Genomic DNA, 14,889 nt, shown 5'->3' with positions numbered 1-14,889 from the left:
TTCGAAATGCTTGTACATACGTAATCAAGACCATCGGGAAACGACTGGCTGTGCCTCAACCCCTTCTTGCATCAACATCAACACATTAACCCCTACACAACACGTGTTTCCCAACTGTAAGGCACCTGGATAGTTACACGCCTACCGGAAATCCCCCAACTCCCCGCAAATCACAAACATTGAACCCACACAAATGTCGACAAATTGCACAGTCGCCAAGGAACCTTGGCCAGGGGGTGGTGGTGGTTGCAGCAGGGTGCTGCTGGCCTTGTCAAGTTCGTGCATGGGAAACATCTGCGTTGCATCAATTCGACACTTGATTCACGAAGGCACCGAAGACAATTGTTGGCTCCTACCCCCTGGACTGACGCGTCGCACCTACGAGACAATCGACCTCTTGAGGACAGAAAAAACCAGCTGCAGCAAACGAGGCTGATGGCGATTATCTTTCTAGTCGCCTTTCGTCATTTGACACTAATCAAGTTTACCCATGCAGAATAAATTTTTAAGGCGGAAGGGCGCACGCAAAAAATTTCTTCTTCCCCTTCTTCGCATGGCAGTAAGACAAGACCAATAAGCTACGCAAGATGGGACCCCCGAATTCAGTCCGTGGCTGAGATGAGGAACTGTTCCAAGGTGATGCTGTCTCGGCCACTCCCCGAGGCTAATAGACAGCCCTCTTTACGCAACCACGGCCAGCGCTGATGAGCTTGTTGCAACTAAAAACACCAATCGACCAACCAGCCACTCACGGATAGTCAATCATATATTGGATGTTGCACTGAACATGTAGCAGGCCAGGCAAGTCTCGCCGTTGTCATCACAAGCCAATCAAGGCGGTTTTGCTGGTCGCTGAAGACGACACGGGTTTCAGAGCTCAACTCTCAAAACTCCATGTTGTCAAGGTTTTCAGAAACTGCCGGCCATGAAGACAAATTGACCTCCAAGGCGTCTGCACTGGCCGTACTCCTTCCGTACATCATCTAGTATTATTAATTGATCGAGCGCGGCCCGTTCTCCACACATCGCTCTCTGTCTGGCCGTCCATTCGCCCCCTGTGCCAACTTTGACACTGAAAACCACGGGTGTCAGAATATCGGACCTTGCCGCCAAGACAATGACAGCTGGCATGGCTGACCCAAAAGTAAAACAGTGCACTCATTGTATACGAGGCTGTTGAAAATTTGCGATACTATCCTCACTGCATGTCTATTATCCATGCTCATGAACTTGTTTCAAAGCGAAATATTTTATTTTAACCTTGGTAAGCACTCCCCGTAATTGTACAGCTACATTGTACATGTCATCTCATTCGCTCAGCAGCAATGCCAATCAGAACTCGCTAGGCTATGACCAATTCCACAAAACAACAATCATGTCAAAATAATAACCGCAGAAAAAAAACGGCCCTCTGACGACTCCTGGATGCGGTACGGTAACCTGTTATTTCAAAATATCCAATTGAGTACCCTCCTCGTCTTGGACTGCCACCCTTTCTTCGTCTCCGATTCCGCCTCGTCCGCTGTGTGCACATCGGTGACGAGATCCATGTCGTCCAATTTAACCCATTTAGTCTTCTTGATCAGTTTCCAGCCCAGGTACATGATCAACATGACGGGCAGTTCGATGTAGAAGCTGACAAAGCTAACCGCATCAAATTCAGGGCTGAAGCAGCTCCACCCTTGGACGAGTACCAGGAAACTGTTGAGAAAAACGGACAGCCAGGGTCCGTAGGGGTATGTCCAGTTCTTGAAGGGGAGGAGATGCGTCTTGCCTTGGCGCTCAAGGCCGGCTCGGAATCGGATCGAGGCCACGCCAATTGCGATCCAAGACAATTGATTGGAAACACCGACCAGACTGTGTGTACGTTAGCAACGCCCTTGCAATACTTGTAATGCCAAGGTGAGAAGAGAGAGAAAAATTTTCCCTTCTCCCTCCCACCACACAGTACTCTTTATTCGAGACTCACTTTTGCAGCCACGACCAAAGTTGACCAGCGCCAATGAAACTTGAACCAAAGCATAGCCCGGCAACGAAGCTTGTAGCTAGCACAGACACCCATGGAACTTGATTTCTGTTGAGCTTGCCAAAGACTCGAGGCGCATGGCCTTCCATTGCCAGTGTATACAACAATCGCACTCCGGCAAAGAGGGCGTGATTGCCCGCCGACAGAACAGAGGTGAGGATAACGGCATTGATGACGCTTCCAGCAGCGTGCGCGCCGGTCATTTCAAAGACAATCGTGAAGGGGGACGTGCTGGTTTTCTTGGTGCTGAGATTGGGGTAGTTGTATGGCACATTCAGACCAATGAGGAGAACAGAGAGGATACTACGGACCACGTTAGCCGATGATAAGATGTCGAATATTCGTAGCAAATTCGCAGGGATACGCACTAGAAGAGAAGAATCCGCCAAAAGACATTCTTTACCACGCGGGGCAGGTTCTTGGTCGGGTTCTTGGTCTCTCCGGCTGTAATGGCAATGGACTCGGTGCCACCATCTGAAAACAGGGTCAGATCTCTTGGCTGCAGGTCTCAGCAGTCTCTGTCTCACTCACAGGCAAAGGAAGCCGTCACAAAAACCGAGGCGAAGCCACCGATGCCGCCGACAAAAGGAGCACCAGGGATATGCCAATTCTCACCACCAATATAGTGGCCATCGCGGTTGCCACCACAATTGACGACGATGCCCATTACAATAAAGACCTTGCATGATGTTAGCCTCGGAAGACAATGGTGCGATAAAAGGAACCGGCACTCACAATGATGGCAATGACTTTGAGAAGGCTGAGCCAGTACTCGAGCTAAAATGAAACAGTCAGCACCATGTTTTTCCTCGACGCAGAGAGCCGTCCAACATGTCTTACCTCGCCATATGCCCTGACAGTGATTATATTCACAGCGATTAGAACAACCCAGAAAATCAAACTCAGCGCCCATCCAGGAAAGTTTGTTGTCCAGTACTCCAAGATCAGCTGCAGCGCAACCAGGTCCGCGGCCGTGGATACAGCGTCGTTAAACCAATAATTCCACGTCAGCGCAAAGCCAAAGGCGTCATCGACAAATCGCCTAGAATCAGGATTGTCAGCGCTCTAGTCCTATTCGCGGTCTGGCATGGGTGACCCAAGACAAGAGAAAAGACCCCGAGTGTCTTCTTACCCAGCAAAGGAACAGAAGCTACCAGCGATAGGGATAAAGGCCGCCATCTCGCCCAGACTCAGCATGGTAATAAAGACAATGGCACCCGTGATGGCGTAGCAAATCAGCAGTGACGCCGGACCACCAGTGGCCAATGACTTTCCCGTGCCCAAGAACAAGCCTGTGCCAATTGTGCCGCCAATGGCAATCATTTGCACCTGGCGAGCAGAAAGGGCACGTTTCAGGTGGTCCGACTCTTTGGCCATGGTACCATCTTCGATGTGCTGAGGCTTTGCATGGCGGTCATCAGAGTCGGCCTCTTGACTGTTCATTTTGCCTACCACCACTGGCGAGCCCGGGCCCCCAGAAGAGCGTTTCTCCGCCATGACGAATATCAGCGATTCGTCTTCGCACAGATGGCCGGTGCTCCCTTTGCAAGAGAGAATGGGGATATTCCGGACGCCCACACAAGACAGGGCGAGACCTCTTTCTTAAAGAGCAAAGGGTGCCAGGAGCAAAAGATGCGGGGGAACGAGACGAGGTGCAGATTATTTAGCCCAAAAGCGGCAAAACCGACATGTCCTCCAGACCAAAACGGATCGGAATACTAGCTTGTTTATACGCGTATACGAGTAGTGTCGATCACTTAGCAGGTCCCATGCCGAGGGCAATAACCTTAATCGATGCGGAAAAGAGAAAAGTGGCGTTTAATAGCTAGCTGTTAAAAATGCAACGACGACAGATTAACGTTGCAGAATTCTAGAAGAAAAGAAGAATTGAAAGCAGAGCAGGCGACTTTTGTTTTGCCAGCTTACAAAAAGCTCGGGCTAGGGCACGATTGCGTGCTCAAGACGATCCACCGCGTCCGCCCAATTCGGTAACCGCTAATATTTTGCGTTCAACTGTAAAAGCACAGATGGAGTACTGCCTTAGTCATGACGCCCCATGACGCTGAAGAAAGCTCGTGGCAAATTCGGCGCCGCGCTCCGCGTCAATGCCACTTCCGGCATCGTGCAATCGTGCCATAGGATATTACACGGGCTGATGGGCGGACGGGTGGAGATGAACGACGACATCATCGCATCTCTATTTGCCCAGTCTCCACAAGTTTGACTGACAAGACCACGTTTCACGGCCACTCCACCTGCTCGCGCGACAGCCGCGAGACATAGTATTCAGCGTTCAGCGTCTAAGTGAACCGTCACACAGATGGCTAAGGCGTCCCATCCCGCATGTTTCGGCATGATGGCTGTCTCATCGGCGAATCAAATGTGAACAGCTTAAAAAAAGAAACAAGGGTGTATTGTAAACCATGGGCTGTCTGCAAAATCCCACCAAGTTAGGGGCTGGTCAGGGACTCAGGGTCAGGTAGGCTATCGACAAAAGACACTAATGAGACCATCTTTAGTTTCCAAAAACCCAAATGAAAGAAGGGAAATTCCGAATGGAATAGCGGACGACGGGAGGAAAATTGCAAAGAGTCAGGGACTGTCTCTTGACTTGCTTGCCACCAACCCTCTTCTGCCATCGTCTGCTAACTTTTTTTTTTTTTTTAAATTTTCATAGCCGGTCCCGATATCGTAGATGAGCCTCCGAATAAAAGAAATATTTTAAATAAGCAGCTGGCGCAGTGTTCTGAAGCCGAGTAACGGCGAGTTCCCATCGCTGAGCAGGTTTTAACCGCAACAGCGGCAAACTTCTGCCCAGTAATGCATTGACATCAGGAACAACAATGCCTAACCCAACACAATATTGAAGACGTTTCGATTGCTTAATTATTCTTAGGCCAAGTACGAGATTTTCGTTCTTCAGTGTGAAGCTCCCCGTGTTCAGCCTGGGCATTTATTTGGATCGCTATATTGGCGCCCAGTCGGATTCGATCGATGTTGAGGCTGACTTGATTTTCCAGCATGTTGTTCACCCGCTCTCTGCTGAGAGCCTCTCTTTCTTGTCTCGTGGATGGAGAAAGAGTGCAGCAGCTAAGTAGTTTGAGCATTATTTCTGTTGCTAGATGGCAAGGGCTCGGAAGACTAGACTTACTCAGTTCCGCATCCCCAATCGGCCTGGGTAGAATCAACGGATTCGGGCGGCATGTTTGGGCACAAGGACAGTAAGAAGACGAAACACGAAAATATATCCAAGTTGCTTCACAGAAAAAGGAGAAAAAGAAAATTCACACCAATTGATCAATGTCAAAAATGAGTGCTGAACAGTCTTTGAGGAGTCTGGTAGTTGGTCCTGAGGTGGAAGCTGACATCTTTGCTGCGGCAAAGTTTAGGAAAGGGGGCCCATTTATGTGATGGCATAAAAAACGTACGCGCTGTTCCTCGCAATGATGCATGCAGACGGCTCTGATACTCATGTTGAAAGTATAGCCAGCACAACTATCAAAAGCAACGGGCCGCAGAAACGATATCATGCCTGTCATCTTGGCGGGTCCTTGCATGTGCTCTGTTTTCTATGGCCACATCCGTGCTGGCATCCAAGCCACCCTGACCCTGAACGTGGTCGTTTCCGCAGTTTTCCAGATCAGACGCCCATGGGGAATGGGAGGCGACTTGCGGTTGGTCGTGGCAGCCTGGAGCCCGGTGACCTAGGCCGAGAGGTGACACTATTGATCGTGACGTGGGTTCCAGTAATAAAACAGTCGATTGGGACGGGAGGGTGCGAAGCGGTTTCTGACAGGTAGAGAGCCATGAGATTAAACTCAGACAAGGGGCAACAGGAGGTGTGAGGAGCAAGGCAGAGAGCACTGGGTCCGGCGTAATCGCCTGGCCGTATTCGCTCCTCTCCCGTGACGAGTGGGCAAGCTGGCTCAACACTTGCTTTCTGGCCCTAACGTGCCCAGGGTTTATGGGCTTGAAAAACCTTGCTATTTGACCCGGCTTCCGCGGACGACGGACAACTGGCGAGAATACGGCATGTTTCCAACCCGGCATGAAACTGTTTGGTTTTGTGGGATGGGCTTCTGTCTAACGCAATGGCCCACGTTGCGTTGAGTCAAACGGCCACGCGACGAGGCCGGAATAAAGATTTGGTGCGAGAGACGGAGCAATGAGGTTTCAACTCGCATTCTATGTGCGTTGTCCTGGGAGAGATGAAGACTGAATGCAGTTGAGTGGACCTTGGTGATGCAGCGGCACTTCCAAGTTGCCAGGTCAAGGAAGCCGGCATTGACCTCAGGAGTAAGAGCCGAGCTTGCGGGTGAGGTGCTAGCTAAATGCCAGTGGCACCAAGATCACAAGCCCAGGTTGCAGTACTGAGAGAAACGGAACACGGAGAGAGAGCGTCTGGTCGGTCATGCGTTGGATTGCAGCCGGGAAAAGCGAGCTATACAAGAGCAAACGGGCAGTTCCTTAACTTCAGTCGAACCCAAGGTTGTGTACTGGTTCGATTCATTGTCAAACATTGATGGACAGGGGGGAGGGGGGTGAGTGACGGCCATCGTCTACGACTCCATTGTCTAAAGTAAGAAGCAGGAGCGACCCATCGGGTTTTAATTCTCTACACATGCATACTAGGTACCTAGGAAGGTACTAGGTAGTCAAAAATGGCAACATGGACAGGGACAGACCATGTTGGCCCCTGCCTCGTACTTATTGTTAAGAGTTGAAACCTAATATCGGCGCGCAGAGATGCACGGCTCTTACTGTTCTCTGTATTTCCTCCATTTTTGAGAGCATGAGAGCCTTTACATGCCTAACCGCTCCGCAACACCCTCAGTCGCTGCTCCCGTGTAGTCCTTGGTCAGCACCTTTCTTGGACTGCAAACAACACACAGCTGTCTAAAGTGAGGCGGCAGCAAGTACGGGGTCAGCCTGCCTGTACGCCCAAATCCCCAAAGACCCTTTCTTCCGCAATCACAAGGAGCCGACAATGACCGTGCCATATCAGGAAGAGGCTCGATGCGCTCATTTGACTGTTGACAGTCGACGCCTTCGAAATTCAACTATCAAGAATATTGATCCTCCCCCGACCGAGAGTACGATGTGTCTGCCTCCCACATTAGCACTAGGACTTCCAATTTGGCACGGTTACGTGCCAAGTGAATCTCCGCCGTCCCAGCACCTCATTCTTTTAATTACGGAGGGGCTTCCAAGGGCACAAAGAGGAGCCCGTCATCTCATGATGCAGTACGATGGGCAGTACTAGGCGGCATATCAGGGTTATCGTAAAATAAGAAAAGAGCACCCTGGAGGGTTAAGAGAGGAGAGAAAGCTGAAGAAACGGAAAGACACTGAAAAAAAAACCCCGTTGACATGGCAAAGCACAAGGCAGAGATCTAACCTGGTTTACAACAGGCTTACCACCATGGTGTGTTGCATCATATGCAGCCACACATTGGTGGCACTCACAATTTGGTTCGCACAACCGAGAATTTGGGATTTTCTAGTGCAGCCAAAGAAGCGTGAACAAATCCAGGTCCAATCCGCCCGGCATACCTTGCACTTTCGGTGACCCTTCTGCACGCCGCAGTAAGCACACCAATTTCTGTAGACCCAAGTTTTCGGGTCAGTGTATTAAATTGCACAATAGGTGTAACCATACGCAATGTGGCGTAATTACAGCCATGTATTGATGGTATCGCCTTCGTCGTGGCTCAATATATGCGTCCAACCCGTTGTCGCCGTGCATGCGAAGGGCGTATCGCGTTCATACCTGGATCAATGATCAATTGGTAAGCTCCTTGATTCGACACATCAATCCAGATATCAGTTTTGTGGATTCCATGCATAAAAACATGGTGAGTCGAACATGGCAAGTGTCATAGATCATTCTTGTTGCCGAGAATTAACTTTGAGGAACGGTATAGAAAGCAAGAACAAAATCCAAACACGGTCGCCCTGCACACCATAATATTGTCAAATTTATGCTCCGCGATCTGCCGGTAAAAACAAGGATCAGGCAATGAGGCAAGGTAACAACTAGACGAGACAACAACCGGCGACAGTGGAGTTGTTTTGCTAATAAGATAAAAAAAGGGTAAGACGGGAATACATGCAAGAAACCCAAAATGGATATGCATACCTGAGTAGCTAAGCATGGACTTAGTTGTGGTCTCCTCGTCAGCCCCTCAACCGCCTAGCATCTGACAACGCTGGATTTTGGGCGTTCAATTCAGACATAAACCGGTGGCTGGGCGTTGCTGAGGGCGGAAGGCCTCGGTAACTGGCTCTAAAGTCTCTGCTGACTTTTATTATTTTATTTTCGCAAATCAATGTTGAGAGATGCAGAACTTAAACACGAGGTGTGACCCCTGGCAGGAGGCTAACTATTGTATCTCGGGTCAGATATACGGGCTGGAAGGGAAACAACAATCCATCCCATGCATAGTGGCAGTCTCATATGAATATTATGACTGAACTGTACGGGAATAGTACACAGGAGAAGCGAAAGATGCTCAAGAGGACGATCCGTTTTCAACATATCTGCATGTATGCCCGTGGTCGCCGGAAATGAGGGCGAGTCCCGAAATATGGGAGCCAACCACGACTGACGGATATATCGAGGATACTCGACTCCATAGCCGATGCCAATTTCACCAACCTGAATGGACAGGGAGGCCCATTGTCCTGCACGGAACAAGTTGGGCATTAATCCATTAATCCATGAGATAAGCGCACAACAACTGCCGCCACTGGTTCAGGTGTCATTGGGTTTTATTCCTTCGAAGGATGGTGTACCACACTGATTTTCACCGCCATCTGGATGCCACTGGATGGAAAAAAGAACATTTCTAGCATAGAACAATTACAGAACTGACATCCATTCTAAAGAGAGGAAAGAGATTGGCGGAACCGATGATTTTTTTTGTTTCTTCATGGCGGCGAGAAATAATGCTGCATATTCGAAGCATAAATATGAGCAATTGTGTTCATACCATACGCGAGGCATAACTCTCTCGAACCGCCCGAGTTGCTTTTTCCTTTTGTGCAGATTATTTACCAGCTACTCGGTACGTGGCGTAGGGAATCAGAAACCCCTGATACCGGCAGCTAGACTACGCCACCGATGGCCAGACACAACTACAGAAGATGTAAGATTTTCACGTCCCCTGCTGGGCAATACATGCAGAGACAAATTAGAAACTGGTACTACTAACGCATGCGTGGCGCTAGAGAACTACATCTTTTCAAAAGACGGCGTCGGTTTCGGCTGCCCCCTTTTCTGTTCCCAAATCTCGGCTCATTCCAATCTAACAGGAGTAGAAGTGGTCATGAAACATTTCGTCTTCACTGCGAAAGTACGAAATCTGCAAACATGGGCTCATTTTTCCCGAGCCAGTTTGCGCACATGCCGGCTTGAACTCGCGCCAGGGTCTTGATTATCGAACGATTACTGCTTTCAAAACTTGTCAGAAATGACCAAACTCGCAAGCCTCAGACGCATGTATGTCTGCGGAGTATGAAAATAAAAAATTCAAACCCAATCAATGGCGACAACAGCCTTGATGCCGCCCGATGTGTTGGCTACATATGTACGCGAGGCCGGCTTACGCCGCTGGAGGCCCCCCAGTCGTGCCGGCAAATTTGGGCGTCTGGGGTCTTTGGCCAGCCGTCGATCCATCCAAGATATGGAAAAAGGGAGGGGCCGCAGCCTTGTGTGCCCAGAGACTTTGTATGCCTACAAGAAGGTCAAAAAGTATGCATTTGGAAACGTAATCCCGAGGGGGCTTGATACCCCTGAAATTTGGAGCGGTCGGGCTCCATCGAGGTACGTCTGCAAATGCAACCGGGACGCCACTTCAGGTCATATGCATGAGAAAAGGGGTTCCCGTGAAGGATGTCAAAATATGTAGTGGGGGGCAAAAATTATTTACTCAAGTTGAGCAGCTCGCTATTAGCGTCTATACTATTAATATATTGAAGTACACTAATATATACTAAATACATCAAAGTATATCAAAAGACTTGGACTTCTAAATCTTTACACTCAGTCGTTTTTTTAGTGGGTGATGTAGATCTTTCGAGCAGGACGACTTCCCAGGTCCACATCTTTTGCCGCCCATAATGGTAATCTTTGTTATTTTCGCTCCAGTCTTGAAATCCATTGATCGTATCTTGGAAGTAACCCTGCCGCCCTTATAATTGAACTCGATGTACGAATGCGGCGGTTTTTGCAAAGTCTCCCCGTCGTCCAAATACAACACTCCTTTGGCCCTGCCGTTGCTGCCGACAGCAATCAACAGTTCGAAATCTTGCTGGCGAAGCTCGGTTGTGGTCATGGTAGACCTGGCACGCATAGGCATGATTTGACCACCTCGGACAAAGAGCGGGATATCGGTGATGGTCTGATTTGTTCTAGTGGCGTACTGCCCTATGCCGAAAAATTGCTCGTGCGTGTGGAAGTCGTAGAAGACGTCGTTGGGGAAGTAGATTTTTACACTTGTAGATCCTTGCTCCTGGACTGGCGCAACCATCAACGAAGGGCCGAAGAAGTACTGCATGTCCAAGCCCCAAGTATTTGCATCTTTGGGGTAAATGTAAAACATGGGATTGATAGCCGGCGTCCCATCAGAACTTTGTATCATCAAGGCCGTGTAGAAGTAGTCGAGCAGCCTGTAACGAATGTCAATCGCCTTCTTCGCAGCCTGAGTGACCGAAGGCCACCGGTAGAACTCCTGGTCAATTTGTCCCTCGGCATTGTGGTTACGGTAAAACGGCTGGAAGGCGCCGAGCATGGCCCATCGCGCACAGAGCTCCTCAGTGGTATCCCCGTTAAAGCCGCAGACGTCGGATCCAACCATGGACACCTGGAACATGGAATTGAATTGCAGCATTTGCCGAATGCTCAAGCGGTAATGCTCCCAGCTAGAGTCGTTGTCACCCAGCCAGTGCGCGGCGTGGGCTCCCGAGCCAGCAAAGGTAGAGCGTGTGACGATGAAGGGACGCTTGTGAGAACGCATAGCGATGAGGGCTCTGCGTGAGGCAGCAGCCATCATATGTCCGTAGAGATTGTGCGTGTCAAAGAGAGTGAGGCCATTGCTGTGACGGATGCTCGTGTTGAGACTCTTTTGCGGCAGCACACCCCAGGCGTTGTTGATGGTGTAGGGGGGGTTGATGAGATCACGATTGTCGAAGCCTAGAAAGAAGGGTCTGTAACCTGGTTTGACTTCCTCCATCAAGGGGAAGTAGAGGGGAGGTATAGATAGCATAGGTTCTGGGAAATAGAGGTAGACAGTACGGGGTTTCTTTCGGGAGGGGAGGGGCTTTATTCCATTGTCGTCGCATTTTGTGCCCGGTGGCTGGAAGTCACAAGGCCATCCAGGTAATTCTCTCGGCGGTGACCGAACGAGCGGTGGTGGAGGCGGGTACTGCAGAGCTACCTCGTCAATATTGTTGCACGGGAAGTCGCAAAAGTTGGAAGGCTCGTTCATGTCTATCCACAGGTAGTCGATGTCAACGCCTGTTGCAGGGTTAAAGAAGGTGTCGAACTCCTTATTCCAGTATTCCTGGATGGCAGGGGCGAACCAGTCTGGGTAGACGGTGCGGCCGGGCCATACGACACCTTCATAGGGTAACCCCGATGAGTTGACAAGGAAGGACATTGGCCACGTCTTGCCGTTGTTGTAAGGGCCGTAGTCCTTGACGGCAATGGCAGGATCCAGCATCATGACGAATTTTTGATTCCTGGAGCGGAGATGCTGTACTAACTGACGCATCTTTTCCAGGGGAAACCGCTCAGGGTCTAGGGAGAAGGCCTGTCGCAAAGTTAGTAACGTGTGAATGAGAAGATGAGGATATGGCAAGGGTCACGAACAGCTCGGCCATCCATGTAGTCAATATCCGTCCACATGGTTTCGAGAGGAATACCAGCTTGGCTGTAGTTGTGCACGACTTCAGCAACGTTGAAAACATCTTGGTAGCCCCATCGACACTGGTGAAGTCCCAGCGCACCGTAAGGCACCAAGGCTGGCTGCTGGACGACCTCGGAATACTGCTTGGCCACGTCAATGGGAGTTTCTCCAGCAAAGAAGTAAAAGTCGAGCACTCCGCCAAGGATATTGTACTCCAAGTAGGCGCTATAGGGATCGCTGTCGATTACGACATCCATGCCGTTCGAGTTGAGCAAGAAGACGCCGTGGGTTCCCTTTTGACGATGCTCTATGTACATGGGGTGACTTCCGTAGAGATTCCAACCAGCAGGGACAGAAGGGGTATCGGCATTCCACAGCGTACGCGTATAGTTGTTGGTCTTTAGCCGGAAGGAATCAGAGTGCTCCCCAAAGCCGTACAGGTTAGGATTCACGGGTAGCGAGGTACGCAAACGAATATACTGGTCCTCAAAGACCAGTCCTGCGGCAGACGAGTCGAAGAGTATCGTAGTGTCCTTGGTGCGAACAATTCTGAATGAGAACGGGTATTCGGTGTATTCGAACTCCAAAAGTGGCTTTTTGCTCTGTCTCTTTCTGCTAAACTTGGGACGGGGAAAGACAAGTTCGGGAACTTGGTAGGCTTCCTGTTTTGGATCGGCAATTTGGACGTGAAGGCGCGTGGCTGCATGGGCAGTGGTTAACCCTCGTTTTCTGCTTGTTACCATGAAGCAAATAAGTACTCACGAGTCTCAACCACATGCGTGACCTTTAGGAACGGGAGATCCTTGCCGTAGACGTTGCAAGGTTTGCCAGCGAGTTCCAAGTCGATGAATCTGGCCCTGTCATCATGGATTTCCAGAAACCGCCACAAACCGTCCGAAATTTGGCCGTCCTTGACCGCTCTGTAGCCGGGGCATTCTCTCAGACGATCGCGGGTATTCGGTTTTGGAGTAGCAGCTATCCCGCCAAGGGCAAAGAAGAACTGAATAACTGCGCCAGCTCTCATTTTCCTTGTCTTGCGTTAGTAGGAAATGAAAGTGAAAAGGAAGAGGAGGACGAGTGAAACCCAGTCAAACCCAGTCATACACCAAAGGGGCCAGGTACATTTATACCTACCAAAAATAAAATACCAAGCTATACTAGAGTCTGGTATATTAGGTTATACTAGAGTATGCTAGGTATCACTAAAATATACTAGCATACACTATAGTATGCTTAGCATATGCTTTATGATGGGCAAAAAATATTCTGTTGTAGACTGCATCGATCAATCGGCAGGCCGCTTTTGAATCACGCTGATAGCGTGGACGAAGAAGTCTGGCCGAAAAATTTGGGGGGGGGGGGATTCAATAGTTAACAATCAATCATGAACAATATTCACCTCCAAGTGTTTTAATATTGATCAAAGATGCGGGGGTGCGGAGTCGCACAAGCGCAAAGATGTCATGATGTAAAGGGAAGGTGCGTCCTGTGACTCTTGTCGTTGCCAAGTTCCCCGCAGTTTTGAACGTCCAAATCCCCTGTCTGATGGCGCAGGCTAAATCGGACGGCCCACTCGCCAAGCACCAGCATCGGGTCGACGGGTCCGATCTCCCAAGGTTCGGGGGGAAAAGGCACCAGGGCTGGTCGGAGGGTGGCTTGGGAATTGACTTCGTTTCCGTACTCATGGAACACTCCTTCCTTCCCATGTATTTCACCACACGCAGCTAAGCATTTTTGGGGTGGCTTTGGGCCGCACCTTCCACTTGCCGAACGAACTCTATGCAGACGAGTGCTAGATTAGACTCAGTAGGCCCGAACCAAGGCTTGAAGTCCCATTTATGAGGCATCGCGTGCAGCCAGGTCGGAGCCAACCACACACTCGCTTATCCCGGTTCACGCATCATGATTGCATGTGCCCATGTGATGAAAAAGAACTACCATTCAAGTATGGAGTTATCGTGGTCTAGTCGGAACTTCTTCGCACCACCCGAAGTTTGTACACATTCCACCTTCACCTTGCATGGCCAAAGCTGATTGAATCCTACTTTCCACGCCTTGTTCGTCCACAAAGCCACCCATGCATCTTACCATGAAACACCACGACCAACACCACCAGGAGCCACGCTGGGCACGACACTGGGCGCAGCACTTGGTACAGCGCTCGGTACAGCACTGGGTACAGCATCGGGAACAGCACTGGGTACAGCATCGGGAACAGCACTGGGAACAGCACTCGGCACAGCGCTCGGTGCAGCACTCGGTGCAGCGCTCGGTGAAGCGCTCGGTGCAGCGCTCGGTGCAGCGCTCGGTACAGCACTTGGAACAGCACTCGGCACGACACTCGGCGCGGCACTGGGGGCACTGCTCGGCTGATTGTTGGGCATGTTGCTAGCACACACAGAAAGCTTCGGCATGCAGCCGTTGCTATTCACCTCGGCATGGAAAGCTTCAGCAGCGCCCGACGCCGCAACGAGATTCCCGGAAGTCATGGCCTCAATAAACCCATTGAGAACGTTGTTGATGCTGGAGATGCACTCCTGCGGGATAGCATTACACTACACAGGGGATGTCAGTCAGCTGGGGTTCGGGCATAGTCCAGTTGCAGCTGAGGGCGCTCACCTGGGCCGTCTCCTGTCTCCTGAGGGTCTTCTTGATATCATCTCCCTGGTGCCTGACGTGCTCTTCACGCGTGCGCTGCACACCCTGAGGGACGGCTAGGGCGGCGGAGGCAAGAACAGTGGCCATGTAGAAGAACTTCATGTTGGCGATTTGTATCAAAGAGCTCGATGGAATTTTATACTGGCGATGAATTCAACCACTGCTCCAAGATGGACGAGGAGGGGGCCTCCTTTATACCAGCAAGCACGACTCTTATTTCCGCTTCTACCGCCCAGCTGGTATGCGACGTCTTTCGAAAATTAAGACGGGTTTTGGGGAAATATCTCTCGAGGCCGA

At 50.3% G+C, this 14,889-nt stretch overlaps 3 protein-coding genes across 3 annotated transcripts; all 3 read right to left on the bottom strand.

Annotated features, from left to right (window-relative positions):
- Window positions 1–1,448: 1,448 nt before the first annotated feature.
- MAA_04607 (amino acid transporter) lies at window positions 1,449–3,523 on the bottom strand (the record flags this gene model as incomplete). Its single annotated transcript, XM_007822703.1, has 7 exons — window positions 1,449–1,857; window positions 1,970–2,329; window positions 2,395–2,500; window positions 2,558–2,705; window positions 2,762–2,803; window positions 2,867–3,068; window positions 3,159–3,523. The coding sequence occupies 7 exons, from the start codon at window positions 3,521–3,523 to the stop codon at window positions 1,449–1,451; spliced, it is 1,632 nt and encodes a 543-aa protein (XP_007820894.1).
- Window positions 3,524–10,056: 6,533 nt separating this feature from the next.
- MAA_04608 (proteinrelated to alpha-glucosidase b) lies at window positions 10,057–12,958 on the bottom strand (the record flags this gene model as incomplete). The annotated part of the gene is made up of 3 exons (XM_007822704.1): window positions 10,057–11,838; window positions 11,898–12,634; window positions 12,697–12,958. The coding sequence occupies 3 exons, from the start codon at window positions 12,956–12,958 to the stop codon at window positions 10,057–10,059; spliced, it is 2,781 nt and encodes a 926-aa protein (XP_007820895.1).
- A 1,060-nt stretch (window positions 12,959–14,018) lies between these two features.
- On the bottom strand, window positions 14,019–14,694 carry MAA_10665 (26S proteasome non-ATPase regulatory subunit 3; the record flags this gene model as incomplete). Its single annotated transcript, XM_011412383.1, has 2 exons — window positions 14,019–14,489; window positions 14,554–14,694. 2 exons carry the CDS (start codon window positions 14,692–14,694, stop codon window positions 14,019–14,021), a joined length of 612 nt encoding a protein of 203 aa, XP_011410685.1.
- Between the last annotated feature and the right edge of the window lie 195 nt (window positions 14,695–14,889).

The sequence above is a fragment of the Metarhizium robertsii genome (genome assembly GCF_000187425.2).
Source record: "Metarhizium robertsii ARSEF 23 chromosome Unknown MAA_Scf_1, whole genome shotgun sequence".
Lineage (NCBI taxonomy): Eukaryota > Fungi > Ascomycota > Sordariomycetes > Hypocreales > Clavicipitaceae > Metarhizium > Metarhizium robertsii.
This window is presented reverse-complemented; position numbering and strand designations above follow the sequence as displayed.